The sequence below is a fragment of the Meleagris gallopavo genome, chromosome 15, assembly GCF_905368555.1.
Source record: "Meleagris gallopavo chromosome 15, MGAL_WU_HG_1.1, whole genome shotgun sequence".
In the NCBI taxonomy this organism is placed as follows: domain Eukaryota; kingdom Metazoa; phylum Chordata; class Aves; order Galliformes; family Phasianidae; genus Meleagris; species Meleagris gallopavo.
The window spans coordinates 2,877,243-2,893,400 of NC_139418.1; the positions used below are offsets into that span (position 1 = coordinate 2,877,243).

General features: G+C 42.1%; 1 protein-coding gene across 1 annotated transcript in view; it reads right to left on the reverse strand.

Annotated features, from left to right (window-relative positions):
* Nucleotides 1-365: 365 nt before the first annotated feature.
* Nucleotides 366-16,158, reverse strand: part of LOC100539369 (ran-binding protein 17) — a 128,042-nt gene continuing 112,249 nt past the window's right edge. The window contains 3 exon segments of the mRNA XM_085236427.1: nt 366-514; nt 3,166-3,293; nt 6,721-6,818. Coding sequence (XP_085092553.1) covers nt 6,784-6,818 — 35 coding nt within the window. The 3' untranslated portion in view covers nt 366-514; nt 3,166-3,293; nt 6,721-6,783.

Consider the following 16,158-nt stretch of genomic DNA (forward strand, 5'->3'; position numbering starts at 1 on the left):
GACCTGGAAAACTTGTGCTGGTGAAATTCAGATCCCATCAGTGTTTCAGTAATGGCAGCTCCATCAGCTCTCTTCTATTATATGCAACATTCTTAATTTCCTGGCCATACTTAAGAGTCTAAAGTGCTCACCTGCAGTCTTCCATTTCCTCATGCACACTGTCATGCTCTTTAGTTAAGTACTGTTTCTACCCCATTTCATAAAGATAAAAGAACAAGACATTTTGCTAAGAAAGGCAGAATATGCTGACTTTACATTGCTTTCACTATTGCAAACCCTTATGTTTCTGCCAGAGATATAAAATGGCAGAAGTTAACTAAAAAAATAGTTTCCGCAAGAGTCAAAATCTAACAATATAACAGGGCTCCAAAGCTTTCAGAACAGATTTATTAGCCAGCTCTGCTTTCCCCAGTCCTTGTCAGTTCTTCATTCCCAAGCTGCCTGCATCGGCCGCCCCTTCACTGTGCAGCACCTCAGCCACGTCCCTCGGAACACTGACACGTTCTGGGTGAACCTGGACAGAAGAAAACCCAACAGTTGGTTAGGAGAGACCTGACATTGATCTCAGTAAGTGGTAAAAAGAATAACGAAGATGGAAATTGAATTGAAAGAACAGAGGAAAATGGAAAAAAAATACATCACTACGTGCTCTCGAAAAGAGTTCTGCAATATAGCAATGAACTCAGAAGTGTATTTGGACAGCATTACAAACTCAGCCTACCAATGGCGTGAGTCACATAACAAGTCTGCTGGGAACTGAATGCAATGAGGAGATTTTCCCTCTCGTGTGATTCAGAACCCTCCCAGCCTCCAGCAAAGGGCTCTCCGGGACGCACCCACACGGTCACCAACTCCAGGCTGCCCCGCTGCCACCGCCCTCCCTCCTGAGTGCTGTCTCCCTGTGAGACACTGCACCATCACCCATCTGGCACAGAACGAATATCAGCAACAGTTCTCTGCTGACAAGTGCAGGATGGGACACCCATCCCATGGCACCGCCTGAGACCGAACGATGACAGTCCAGATCTGCCCGACTTCCCTGGTCTACTTTCAAGTGAAATGAAGTGCTTCATTGCCATTTATCACATACCGCTTGTGTGCTTAAAAAAGTATTTAAAATGTCAGGAAAATAGATAAGCACGCTGCATTTAGTCTTTGGGTCACCTTTTGTTTGTAGCCTCAATGCTCTCTGCTTTGATTGTCAGGCTTTGCTGGTTCACTACAGCAAAGCTAATAAAGTTTGCCAAAGAATGGCTCCTTGGGGCTCCTTTTTGCACGGGGCTTCACAGACAGGTGCTTGTGGAACTGATGTGAGCTCAGGCCAGGTCTCCTTGCAGGAACAGGGAAATAATCCTTCCTGCCTACCTCCACAGCACTGTATTTGATGAGTATGCGTAACTGCAGTGTGGTAAACTGGATGTGTGTGGAAATACAGGATGCAATTATGAGTTCATTCTTTATTCTATTCATAATTTTTTACTTTTGTGTTTATTTCCTTACTAATGGAAATTGATTTCTGCTCAAATTTAAACAATCACCGTTAAAAGAAGCCTCCTGTTCCACAGAATAAATCAGACAAGGGTTACGAATCAAGGGCTGAAAACAGAACAGCCATCGTATTAACTCATGCTGCTTGCTGGGAAGTGATGGCTTAGAACTCTTCCTAAGTTAGACAGGCGGATGCTACCCAGACAGACGAGCTGCTGGTCTGACCGAATTATCCCTGTCCCCCTCACACCTGCACCCATCTCTCCCTGCTGCAATTCCACAAAAGCTCCCCAAGAGCTTCCACACCACCGCCCATCTGACAATGCTCCACAGAGCTCAGAGATGAAAATACGCTTTAAATCTACATATATTTAAATCTAATGCTTGCCAAATCTAATCTTTGCCAGCAGCCCTCATGATGGAAGCCCGTGTCTGCTCCCTGAGCAGGGAGGGCAGGGAGAGGAGAGCCACATCCCTGCTGCCTGGCTCACGGCTGGTGTGGGGGGCTCAGCCTCCTGCCGCCCCACCTCCCTCAGCCCACACTAGCACGTCCAGCAGTCCCCTTCTGCCCTTAAAGTCCAACTTCTTGGAATAAGGCAGCTCAGAGAACCTGCACATCAAAGCCTGCTTTTCTCCGAAAACTGTGTTATCTTGAAGACTTCTTGCCTTCAATAAAAATAAATAGATACGGAACTAAGAAAGTATCGAATTCTAAGAATGAGTTTTGCTCAGTTCCTCATTTGTTCATGTTTCTTTTCTTTCTGTGTGATTTTATTTATTTATGTAATCCAGAAGGACTTTTGAGTCAAACTACTCCCCCTGGCATTCACAGCTGCAAAGTCAGCCCATGTCCTACAGCTCACCACCATCAGCTCGGTTTTTCTTTCTCTAATGGGCACTGCTGTCCTTTCTGATGTCTTTCTGCCTCTTCCCCCGGTTTTCTACCGACTCATTACAAGTTACACAAAGTCTGTCAGAGTTATTGCCAAGGATGTGATCTTTGCTTCTCTGGGTCCACTTCCAAATCCCTCTATCTCTGCCTATCATCGACTGTCGGGCCATAAGGAACTTATTTTAATACTGGAATTTAACAGGAAAAGGAAACAAAATAACAGAGTCCAAAATCAATGCAAAACTATGTAGGGATTAAAAAATAATCACCAATTTCCACAGCAACAAAGAGAAAAGAAGTTGGAGAAATAAAGTCAGCAAATGGTCTTTGTCATTCTGTCCAAGACATTTTCCAGGTTGTTTCAGGCCTTGCAGGGAGCCCCACAGCCAGGACTTTGATTGTGTCTCCATAATTCCAGGGTTTGTTTTGGCTGAGTAATGCACACAGACCACAAGACCAGAACTACCCGGTAACAAACAGTGAACATTCAGTGCTGACAGGAGAAATGGTGAGTCAGCCAAGTTCCACTCTGCTTTTCAACTGAGGGCACGACTGGTTGACTTTGTGATTTATGTTACCAGAAAAATTACCCTTGCCATGTTTATCCAGAGATTCAGGCTCCAACTGCTCAGTCTAGGGATAAGTCCTTTTATAAGGAATGACCCTTCTTTCTAAAGGAAATAATTCAAAGCTACCTGGGATGCTTCCTGCATTATAACTTTTTCCAGTCAACATTTCCATTTGTCTTTCTTTTTTTTTTTCCAGCTTATGTGTTATCAACTCACCAGTCTCTGTTCTCCACTGAAAGCTTCTGCTCAACTCCTTCCATGAGGTTCCTGAAGCACTGCTCAAAGACTTGCTGTATGCTGCCAGGCTGGCTGTTTATCAAAGTTGCCCTCAGCTCACTGAAGTACTGTGATAAAGAAACAGAGAACTTCAGAAATGTGATTTGGAAGTTTAAAGCCAGTTACTCACCTGCACCAGGAGCATTCTTGAACAAAAGCTTCACAGGCTGCCCTCTGTGACAGGAGCTGGGCAAACTGCAAGCAGATTTAGGTGTCCTGAGCTGCACCAGCTTCAGTCCTACCTCACGACTGTAATTTAGTGAGGAGCCACTTAATGAGCTCCAACACATAAAGCCACCTGAGAGAGGTGATATAAATGTTCCCTGACTCCTTTTTAAGTCTTTTTTGAATGGTGCAAGTTTGCACATCTCACTGCAGGATCTAATCCACTGTACTGCTGAGATGAGACAGACTCATCCTTGCTTCTTTAGAAGCTAGGCATTCTATGACATTTTCTGTATTACTATATCCATTACGTCCAGGTTGATCTACAGACTAGTTAAAATAGAACTTTTTACCTCCTTTGGACAAATTTTGGTTAGTCCAGCAGTAAGGAATGGGATGTGATCTCCAGAGTCATCAGCTACACTATTCCTATAGCTAAAGAAGTTGTATAATCCTGTTTAGTCTTTATTGTACTGATTACATAGACCAAAGTCTTCTGGCCTTGGGCATAAGCACATCCACAGTATTAACACTGATAGGGACAATTATTCAGAGGTGAATGAACTATTCTGCTGAACCTGTGCCCGAGCACCTGGCAGAGGCTCACAGCAGTCAAGAAGGATATTGCTGGTGGTCTCCACTCCATTCTACAGTACCTTTCCCACATCTAATCATTCGAGAGGCAGGATAGCAGTTCTGTCCACAGACACTGCTTGGAAAGTTCCACCAGTCCAACTTTTACCATCAGTAACCAAGTCAGATATATAGAAGCCACTCTAAAACGAATGTGGTCTTTTGGTTCAAGAATGACAACAGAAATCAGAGATAAAAGCTTAAGCGATCACACTGACAACTGCTAAGCAGTTCAGTCTAGAAAAGGCCGCAATCCTGAGATCCTCTCCGGTACTCACAGTTTTGGAACAGAGGTGTTCCAAGAGCTTCTTTAGTCAACCCACAACAGAAAGTCTTACCAATACCCTCCTAACAGCAAGGAATTACACCTCTGTCTAACATCCCCGCTGACAGCCTCTGCTGACGACTCTCCCATGGCATAGCTGCTCCACCACTACAGAGCTGCTCTGGGCCCAGGGGCTTCTAGGGCTTCTCTGCAATAACATCACTTCTGCCCATGCACTCACATACTTATGATCTTCTTTGCTGAAGAACAGCAAGAAGGAGATGCCAGGATCCTGGCTGCCATCAGGATTTAAATTAAACTTGCTGCCTCGCTTTGGGAGAGGAACGATGTCAAGAGCCACTGGAAACGATCTCATTTGATATCAAGCTGTCTCAAAAGATTTAGCATTGTTTTAGGGTGGACTCTGAATACAACTCCCATTTTGGCATAACTCAGCCTATTAGTACAAGCAGGTATGAATCCTAGCTTTTCTGAGTCCCCAGGTAAACCTGCCGCCTTCCCTTTGAGATGAAGTATTGGCAAGGGAAGTACCATTAAAACAAAAGTAGATGAGAACAAACAATAAAAGTAAAACGTGGTTAATGTGTGCTTGCTACCACAGGAACTGTACAGACTGATACCCCACCTGAAATAAAGCAATCCACTTTCAATAAATAAGCCAGCGGTGTACTGAAACGAGCCGAGGAAAGATGACTCTTACAGCCATATCTAAGTACATTACCTACTTTTTTTCTGAACACAAAATAATATGCTCCATGCAAAATGAGCAATGCAAATATTGTAAATTATATTTCCTGTTTTCCATCCTTCCAAAAGAAATGGAAGGCTTGTTGATAAGTAACGGCGCTTGTATGTACCCGTGTCTGCTAAGCAAAACACATAATCATCAGAACTAGTCTAATTTCAGTAAAAAGAATATTCTGCCAGTCACGAATTTATTTCTTGTGATTTACAGCTCCACGGTTTTATCTTCAAGTGAAATATTTAATTTCTTCTCATACTGAAGCAGCTAACATCAAAAAACACATAATTAATATGTAGTCAGGCTAATACTTAAACGCTATAAATCAGAAACATTATATAAACAAAAGTGTCGTCTTGAACAAGATTGGGAATGCACAAAACTACTTATTTCCCACTTTTATAATGATGCAGTGACTCAGAGCAGATAGAAAATGATTAGTTTTCCTTCCAAAGTAGGAAATATTGCTTCCATCTGTAAAGTATAATATTGTGATGTCATAAAGTTTTCCTAAACACTGAATTTGCCCTTATTCCCTCTCAATCATTTTAAAAGAACTGCTCTCTCTTATAGAGCCTGGATTTAAATCACAATAACACACCAAGAAGATGAATGACAGTGCTATTGGATATGGCTAAAATTGGATCCTTCAGCACAGGTGAATGATGAGACAGCGCTTCTCTTCTTGATATATTTTCTTCCTCTATTAGTTTCCTTCCATAGCTGGGATTTCAGTTTGAATTTTAATGTATGCAGTTGCTGCTAATCTTAGTGTCTTATTTTTTTCCAGCACCCTCTTATTGTATAGACAATTCATTCTCCAAAGCAGTAATACACTGAGGCTTGTGACTGCCCAAGATATAAAGCAATTCAGAATAAAGTTAGAGCCAGCTCTGAACTGTGGCAAATACAACAGGTCAGTATCTTCAGAAACAATGCCTGGCTATACAAAAAAATGCACACATTTAGATCAATTCACATTCATTTACTCAGATGGTTTCCATTTCTGACAATATTGTCTCTATTAAGTCACAAGGGAAACATGATGGGTATATCCAAATTCATAGTTTCAGATTTTATTGAAAGGGCAAATTGCAGAGTATTTCCTGGTTTATATGATTTGCCACAGATGAACACAATCCAAATTGCAATCAATGCTGGTACTTAAGTGTAAGAGCTCAGATAATATCCTCAAAGCTGCTTATTCCTGTGAAACCTTTCAGAAAAAGGAATTGGTTAACTATTTTTCTAGGAAGCAATTTTTCTGACGTGATTTCCACAGTGTTCTTGTTTCAATGCTGCATCTAAAAGCCAGATGAGCTTGCCTATCATTTCTACCTTATTTTGGAAAAGCAAAGATTTAAAATCTATTAATAATAATAAGAAAAAAAAAAAGAGGTTTGCTATATTTGCATGATCTAAGGTTGGGTGTAAAAGTTGGGGTAAAGTTTGAGAAGAATTTCTCATCAAAATGAAGCCACTCAGCCTTTGTGAACAAATCTGTAAAATATTAGCTGGTACCTGAGCTGAGCTTTTCTCTTAGCACGGGGCTAAGTGAGTTAGGTTCCAAGGAAAGAGGGAGGGGATTTGAAAAGGCCACAGGCAGCTTTGTTCTGAGTGAAATAATGATTTCAAAGAGTGCACCTGGTAGAACCTCTTAAATACTCACCTTCTCATCAAGAAGTATAAATTCAAGCAGTGGTCCTGACACAGACTGTTGGTTCTGCAGTCTTCAAAAATGATTGTGTTCATTAGGACTGACATCATCTGAAAGAAAATTCCAACACTTTGGTGATCAAGAAAAATGAACAAAGCCTCTACTAATCATGCTGAGATTTCCTGGATAGGCACGGTATCCCAAAAGTTGTCTTCCAAACAAATATTTCTGTAACCAGAAATACCAGATGGAGAAATGAAGAAAGTGAATGTTAAAGCTCAGCTCCAAAGTCATAATTACGGAAGTCAAAACAAATAGGAATAGAAACTTAAAGTTGTGTTTATTTAAGGTACAGATTCGCTTATAGGACAGTAATATATATGTGTTCAGTAATCTGTGTTTGTTTCAGATTAATTTCAAGGTGCTATTCAAGATTCTCCTCCTTCTTGAAAGGCATTTGAAAGGAACCTCAATTCTGATGAAGGTAATCCTGATCACAGCAAGGCATCTACAAATCTACATCAATTGCAAGGCAGTTACAAATCCAAGTCTGTGGTTTTGGACATTTTATTTCTGTTACTTAACTTACAGAGATCTACAGCAGGCATAAAGCCACTTGATCAACTTCAGAAATCACTGAGACCTATCAATCCATGCAGCTAAGCTCTTTCGGCTCTCGAGCAGAAGACAAGTAACTCTGGTTGTTGGCTGGCTGTAACCAGAGCCTTTGGCTACCACCACGACAGGTATTCTCCCCTGGGGGCCCCTGCTGGTCTTGCTCTGCATCTGTACTGCTTGTGTGTGTAGCTAGGGAGGGTGGGACTTATTTCAGGGATCAGCACCATTTTTGCAAAAATAAATCACAAAAGAGCTACAGAATCCATTTAAAGACAAAATCCGCAAAGATATCCTGGAGACACAGCAGTCCCAAATGCCAAAGGCCATAACATATACGAATCTAAAAACATTACTCAAAGATTAAACAGAACGAAAATTTGTAGAATGTCACCAGTAAATAGTTTGACTCACATTTATAAAATATCTACACCCTAAAACCAAACATAGAAGAAGAAAATCATTACATCCTTTCTTTTAGGCCAACGAGTAGCTATGAGCAGGGTCTCCAGAGAGCTGCCACACTACAAACTCGCCTGTAATAACTGACCAAGGCTAAGTCAAACAGCATGTTTCACTAAATGAAAAAGATGAATCCTAGCACTACAAATCACCTGCAACAGAGATATCCACAAATTATTTGAGCTTTCAAGTTAGGAACATAAGGTCTGACCAGGGAAAGGCCCATTTTAATCCTGACTCCACAGTTTATACATCAGGCAAAATATCTTCCATTACTTGTAGGACAAAACCACCTCTATGCTGCTTTGCAACTAGTGCAAGCAATCCAAATATCTCTGTACAAACACTTACCAGGCACGAACAAAAATTACAGCTCTTTATATGTAGGTTACTCCACAAGTAACGTGTCCTGTTTATTTCCCTGGAAACTACAACAGATACATAGAGCACAATAACACTATTTGATAGAGCAAATTCTCAGCTACAGAACACTGTTTTTCCACATAATCACCACCAGTAGCAATGCATTTTCACCAGTGATGAACAAGAGCCTACATGCTGCACCTGCAACAATCTGCACCAGCGGAGGTGATCCACTGCTGCAATGCAGCACCCACCCCTCCCTGTGCTCACATCCACTGTTTGTTTTCCATAAACGTACAGCAAGCATCAATGAATGTCAATGGGCACAACTTTTTCCACATGGAGGAATTCAGTTCCACACCTCTGCTTCATAGGCAGAGGCATCACCACCAGTGCTGACGCCTTTCTACAAGGTTGCCTCTGTATCAACGAACTGCTGGGACTTGTGGCATCAGCTCACTAACACGAAGAAGGCTTAACACCTGTCTGTGAATGTCCCAGAACAGTGATTAATGCTTTTCTTGAAGTTACAGAAGTTTACTGGTGGAAAATTTGCAATCCCACCGTGTTGTCTCTGCAGATGTCTTACAAGTCCCACTTTTCACAATGCTAAAGAGAAGTCCCTCAGGTGTACAGTTCAGCAGTAAGAGATGCAAGAATTAATTGGGGCAATCCTGTCTACTGCATCCAAAGTTGTCAGGAGTGCATTATAGCAGAAGCCATCAGCAATTACTGTGCCTAATTCCATCAAGATGAAGGGCACTAAAATCCATGATAACAGCCTCAAATGTCCTTCTGTTTTCTGTGTCTTTCCATCACAACTGCTGCTGCTGCTGCTTTGTTTTACTGTGTAGCAAGGTTTCCTGTGCTATTTCTACATGAGCCTACAGCAAGCTGTTAGCATTCCAGATCCTCCTTTGTTTTACAGTACTGCTGACACACACCAAAGGAGACTGTGCCCATGAACAAGCACATGGAGGTCACCCCTGCTGCACAGAACTTAAGTCTAAGTGACACAGACCAAACAACCTCGTCTGCAAGGCAACAGAGCTAGTCTAGACGAGGCTCATGCTGCTTCATAATGAAGCTTTGCCTCAGCAGACAGCTCGTTTACTGGCATTGCACCAAACCTGAACTCTTTCTCAGGCAGAAGTACCAGGCTGCCACTTAATTTCACCAACTCCACCCCATACCCCTCTTGTTTTCACACAACACAGAACAGCTCCCTCCCACGCTGACAAACAACATCCCCAGTATCCTCCCTCAGACCTCACATGGTCGTTATTTGGCTCCATTCCCACTAGCTCGTGTCATCAGGAGAAACAGGGTGTGAGGAAATTTCCAGATACACAGCTCCATCTGTACGGCCATTTCCGTCGCTCAGGTCACAAAGGAGCTGGACCTTGGAAATAACGCGCCTCTCCCTTTGTATTTGATTTGCTGACATACACTGGCGTACATTTGTACTGCAGCACACACAGAGCAATGATGATGGCAATGTTATGGCGATGCAGTGTTGCCCAACCATTTGAGCAGCAGGAAGGAGGCAGCCCCAGGCCCTGCTAGCTGCTGGCTGGAGGCAAGCGAGGTGCAGCAGGCCCAGCGCCGTGCTGACACAGGCAGAAAGCAAGGCCTGAGGTGGGGACAGAGCCATTAACAAGGAAGGGGCTGCGGAAGCAGATAATCTATTTTCTATGCAGTTCAAACTGGCACCCTTGTCTCTGTCCTCTTATCTTAAATCTAAGGCATCGCTTTATCTGGTTCAATAGTGTTTCTCCTGACACATTTGTTCTGTACAAAAGAAACTATTGACAAAAGAGGCAATAGCAAAGAACTCTTCTTCCAATAAATTAATTCTTCAGAGCCTTTGCCTTCAGAGCTGTTTTCTCTCTGTAGCGGTGGAGGAAAACGTTGCTCAAGACACCCCTTATTCTGATTTCATTTTTCTAAACAAGCTGGGAAGGAAGCTGACTTTCTATTAAAAAGGATCTTCTGCTGCTTCATGTATCAGTAGAGCAGAACTAGCACCAAGCAGGTCCTGTAACTCACTTCTCTCTCCCATATGTTGGGATAAATATTTTATTCTAATGCACCATTTTTAACGTAAAGAACGTTACATTAAAAACAAAGACGGCATTAAGTAGACCTTCGCAAAAGATCCAGAAGGCTCTAAAAACACACAGGTTATGACCAGGCTGGTGAGAACACGTTCCAGTCAGATCTGAAAAAGATTCCCGTTTCATTGTTTAGCTTACAAAACTTGGTAGATTTTATAGCTCTAGCTTCAGGCAGTCTGCTCTTAATTTAGGAGCTGGGATTACTAATTTAAATGTCCGTTAGAGTTCTCAGTTCTTTCATCATCAATTCTTTCTATATCAATAAATGGATCATCATTTAACTAATAATATTCAGAAGATTTAAATGCTCCAAGATTATTAAATACCTTAAATTTTAATCTGTTGTTTTAAAATATTTATTTTACCAGAAAGCCTAACTTTCAGATTGATATTTTCCACTTTGAGTCTCTGTTCAAAAAATAACACTTCCAAATGAAATAAGAAAACTAAAGCCTTGTATTTATTTTGAAAGTAAGAACAAGTCAATCACTCCTGACCTAAAAAATACTTTTCACTTCTCAGAAGTAGCAAATCAATTGGAATTTGAAAAATGTAAGAGTTTAATGGCACACAATTCCTTTATCTATACATGTGTGTGTTTATATGTATTTAAATATACATTACTAACTAAAATTCCATGACTCAACAACAGAAGCTTAAGAAGCTGCAGGAAAGTCTTAGAATAAGACCGTAAAGGACCCAATCTCGTATCTCAACTGGGTCGGGCTTTTTTCTTTCCTTTTATGAAAACAGCACCAAGGTTTAAGTGGTCAAATAAAAAACAATGAAAAAAAAAAGGCAGGGCATCTGGGTGATGAACCTCATGCCAACAACTAGCATATATCTGCAGCTCATGAACTGAAATATAAGTGTCTGTATCTTTCACAGGGTATTCCTACCAGTTGTATGTTATATTGTGCAGGGAGGGTCTCTTTTTTTAAAATCGGTGTTCAGAAGGGATAGGAAAGATGGCAGCAGATGTGAAAAAGGGAACAGTTACAGAGCGTGGAACTCGTCATTTTCCTGGCTATGTCTTTAGAACTGGCCAAAGGGCTCTAAGTATGGGAGTGCTCACTTGAAGTAGGTCCAAATCACAAGCTAGAAGAAATAATCACACAATAAGATTGTACTAACTTATGTCAAACCTGTCTTTGTATCTGAAAAAGAAACATAAGCACATACTCAGAAAGATACATTTAGGATGATAGCTTAAGGCTAATGACAAGCACCTGCAATGCGCCCAATAAATTTACTATAGCAGAGCCACTGAAAACAGCTTTCTATTTCTTCACTGTTAAAATAAAACTGGCACAATAACACAGACCAATAGGGCAAAGCAGACTTTCCAAAACTAAGGCTTGCTTCCAGCACTTCCTACCAGTAGTGAGTCAGTAGTGAGTGCCTTTCAGGCAGCCGCCAGCATCCCAGCAGCTGTTTGTGCTGCGCTAGGATGTAATGAGGGCAGAGCTGGAGCATGGGCAGCAGCTGCATCCTGCACACAAGCTGGCCAGAGCGAAACACTGCTCTATACTCTTCCCTCTAATTTGAGGACATATTCTAACACGACAGAACGCGTTCTATTTGTACTGCAGTTGCCTCTAAACTGTTATGTGAAAGTCTAAGATGTCGGATTCTTTCTTGCCTCTCAGAAGCAGGTCCCTCTATCCTAAGGGAGATCCTGTTCCTGGGTCAGCTGGCATCCATCGGGGAGGAAAAGAGATGCCAGCTGACTGCAGCAAACCCTCAGCAAGGTGGTAAGCTTGTGGGACAGAGCAGGTCTGCCCAGCACACGGGCTGGCTCATTAAATACTGGGAGCAGAACAGTTAACTGCAGAAACAAGGAAGACGCCTGATGAATGAAACACCTCCTCCTTCTGCAGGGAGGAGGGGATACGGTTCATTAATTGTTACCTTCCAGAGTATGCTGACTTGTTTCCTCTGTGCTGAATTTCATGTAGAGCCTCTGCTGAACGTCACATACTCACGCTGCCTGAAGTGCTAGGTTTTGTATTTGGATTATCTGGTGCAGCTGACAGATGTTTACAAACTCATGTATCTGCACAGCTTCTTTCTGCCTATCCATCTGTGCTTCCTCATAGGCAGCAAATTATTCGACCTCAGGCTGGAATAACTTATGACTGTAACATCAACTCTTCGTCTGCATTTTTAGGTGGTATTACTCCGAGATTTTCAGTTACAGATACTGGGGCGGTCATGTTAAATTAACCTGGGCTGTCTATTTAAGAGGCAGCTCGTTCTAAATAAGCGGCCATAACTTACAGCATTGCAGCTGTTTTTAAGGATGACGGAAGCGTGATTAATTAGGACTTTGGGAACACACAACTTATCACATTTGAAACATAAACTTCAGGTTGGTTTGGTGTAGGAGACAGCTGAGCTCTTTAAAATCCTTATGAAAAATTAATACACACTCCTCTCTGCTCTTATCAATAAAGAAGAGGAAGCTGGGTTCAGATCTGTGCAAAACAGCTCGTGTCAGCTCGGATGATTGCTAGCATTCCTCCCAGCCCACAGCATAAGGGCCTCTCCCTTCTTGCTCAGCCAGCACTCCTACCTGAGAGGCGGCAGAGGAAGAGGTTGGTGTCCACCACCAGCACCTCCCAACCAACGCCTGTTGCAGAGTATTTCATCCTCTTGGGAGGAGTGGACGGCAGTTTCACCTACACCCGCTGCCATTCAGCAATAGTCTCTCTTCAGGAATGTAAATGGCCCTGCATCTGCATCTCAGGTCTTCCCCCCAGCTAACAGCAAGGCTTACAGTGTGCAGTTCCTCACGCACACTTCACTCCTGCCTTCCCTTCCATCAAGTGCTGGGAGATGGTGCACAAAGGCAGTGTGGGATTTCAGCACTGCAGAGAGGTTTCAGCATACGAATCGGGCTCCTTACCTGTAGGATCACTGCTTTTCTGAAATCTCTGCTACAGGAGGGCCTACAAATGGCCAGTCGGGTGGCAGGGATCCATGCAGCCCTCCTTGCCCTGCATCTCTCACACTGACACTGCTTGCCACAAGGCAGCTGGGATTTGCAGGTAGCCGAGCATGAGCTCCAAGCGTGCAGATATCTGCCAGCAGCAGAGCCAGGGCACCCCTACCTCAACAGGAACCAGTAGCAGGGAGAAAAACAGAACCTGAGTAATTATTTTACCCATACTTACCTCAGTTTAGCACTGATGTTGACACAGTCAGCAGGGACAGGGAGGAGGCTGGCCTCCCAAACCATTCCTTGCAGGAAATCAGGCTTTCAGAAACCCAGCAGCATGGCTCTAACCACTGCTCAAGGATCTTCCATAAAGCAACGGGACTGACTTGATTTCAGCAGCCTAATTGCACGAAACTTAAAAAGGCTAATCAAAGTATTAATTACCGATCACCTTACGCACTTCAAGCCTCATCTGTTTTCAAATAGTTCATAAATTGATTCTAATTTCTACTGTGGAACAATTAAAAGTGTTTTTGTTATCCCGGTGAACTGAACTGTAACCAAAGCCATTGTGAATAAACATAAAAGACGGATGATGAAGATGGTAATAAGCACATTGCTACTGCGTCTTGAATAGTCACCGACACTTCTTAGTGAATATCATCTTTCACAACAACAACAAAGGATAAGAGCACAAGGCTATTTCATGCAGTCATCAAAACAAAATGCACTGAATATTATATTTCATACTAAATACATTACCCTGGCAGTTTGACACTCAACATTTCAATAGATATTGCGTCTCTCTCAACATTCTCCCTGAATTTCTGCAGATGGACTTTTAAGTATCAATGGAAGATTACTTTACTTGTCACACTAAAAAGATTTTAAAGGATGGCTGCACACACTTCATTTTTAATTTTTTTTTTTTTTAAAGGGAAACAAATGACAAATTCAGAGACGTGGTGACACGCAGAGGTCAGGCGCCATGCGGTGCAGGAGCCCTTGGTGCAGTGCTGGCTGCCAATGGTCCCAGCGTGCCCAGCAAAGCAAGGGGAAGATCTGATGAAGTTACACTGTGTTGACCTAAACCATGCAAAGCTCAGCTGAGCTAAATTAATGGTGCTCCCAAATTTCATCCGTTGTGATTTTTATTGTTTTCTTTTTAAAACTGTGCACGTTCTTGGAGATATATAAATGCAAGAGAATCTCAGTTTTCAGTGGAAAAAACAAACAAGGAAACACGAGGAAAAAAAATGCAACCAAAGTTTCCAGAGAACATGATCTCAAAAGATCCTGACAACACAAATACCTCACAGGATCACAAGAAACCAAAGACAACAGCAATTTATTAGCCTGGGAAAAGTGTGGATTTTGAGGTACCATCCCAGAACTCCCAAATCATGAATCTGCCAAGGTCATCTGCCCAAAATGAACACGTTGGAGCAAGCAGCCGCCAAGCACTGGACCACTCTCGTACCCAGCAGCAATTAAGCATCCTTGTAAACAACGGCTATTCTAGAATTTTACATTTGGTTCTTTTAAATGGAGGAAGGGGAGGGTGTTTGTTCACCCAGAGTGAGTTTCATTACTCACACAGCAAATCTGCCAGTAGCAGCTCATGGAATGGATTGTTACCTTTCCCTATCCATTTTGTAAAGATATTGCTTTCTTTCCAGACTGCAAGCATCACTTCTAACTGGATTTTGAATTATAATGTGAACTTTACAAAATTATTGGTGCTATTCATATCGCTAGTTAGATTCTATGGAGCGGCAATATTTTTTGCCCTTCCCCTAACCAGCACCTCTTAGTGTTTTATATAAAAGCACCGCGGCCAGCAGAAATCGAACATTTCCAAGTAATGTAGAGTATTACATTGAGCCCGGCAAACAAGGAATAAAACATTTTTTATACTTCTACTTAAACTTATTCGCTTTTTCAAAATATTTATGCAGCGCAGGAGGCAGGAGCTTATTGAGAAATACAGCCTGTCCCTCCTCTTTAATTGAAACATTTATGCTTTTTGTTCCGCTAACAAAAAGCGACCGGCAGTAATAACGCAAGATAAACACACAAGAAACTTATAGATATGATTGTAAAACAACATCACCCTAATGCTTCCATTTAATTACCTTGAAATGTATTCTATTTAATATTCATTACTCAAAAGCCAATTTAAAAGAGAAAGAGGTGAAGGGACTTATTCAGAAAGACGGACTGTCATTCACTGCAATAGTTATCTAATATACAGAAGTTAATAAAGCAGATTAATCTACAAGTCCCTTTAAGCCATCACTGAGTTTAGAACAACTGCCTCTTTGACCCTTAACCCTCCCGCTGTGCACCAGTAGCAGGTGCCAGCTGCACTGAAATGATGGCTGCTGCTCCGCAGCGCAAAGTCTTTTCTTACTTTGCTTCTGACCAGCAGCTGACCCTGTAGGAACGATTGTTTCATGTGCTGGCCTAAAGGCTACATAAACCAGTAACTGATAAACAAAAGCATACATACACCAGCTGCCTAGCCCGAGGGTGCACATCCAACACTGACACCTCTAGCACTTTGTGCTGCGAGCCCAATTGAGGCTTTTTGTTTCCACACATGAATTCTGTACAATACTTGTTACTCTGTGGCCCTAAACTTCTCTCCGTCCCCAAAACTGTTTGTGTAAGCCGCAGCACAGCTTGGGTGATTAAGAGGAGATTCCCAATTTGATTTAGCGCCATTATTAAGAGCGTGAAGTCTTCAGATACATCAGTAATGATGATGCATTTTAACATTAAAAGTCTTAAAATCAAATTACTCAATTCACATGACAGCGAATCACAACAGGGCTTTAAACAAAGCAGTATCAGAAAAGACTCCGAGCTCATTAATATTGTTTGATGTCTTTGCTGACAGCGCTCACGCGGTGAAAGCGGTGTGCTTAGCAATATTCTGGAGACAGAGCC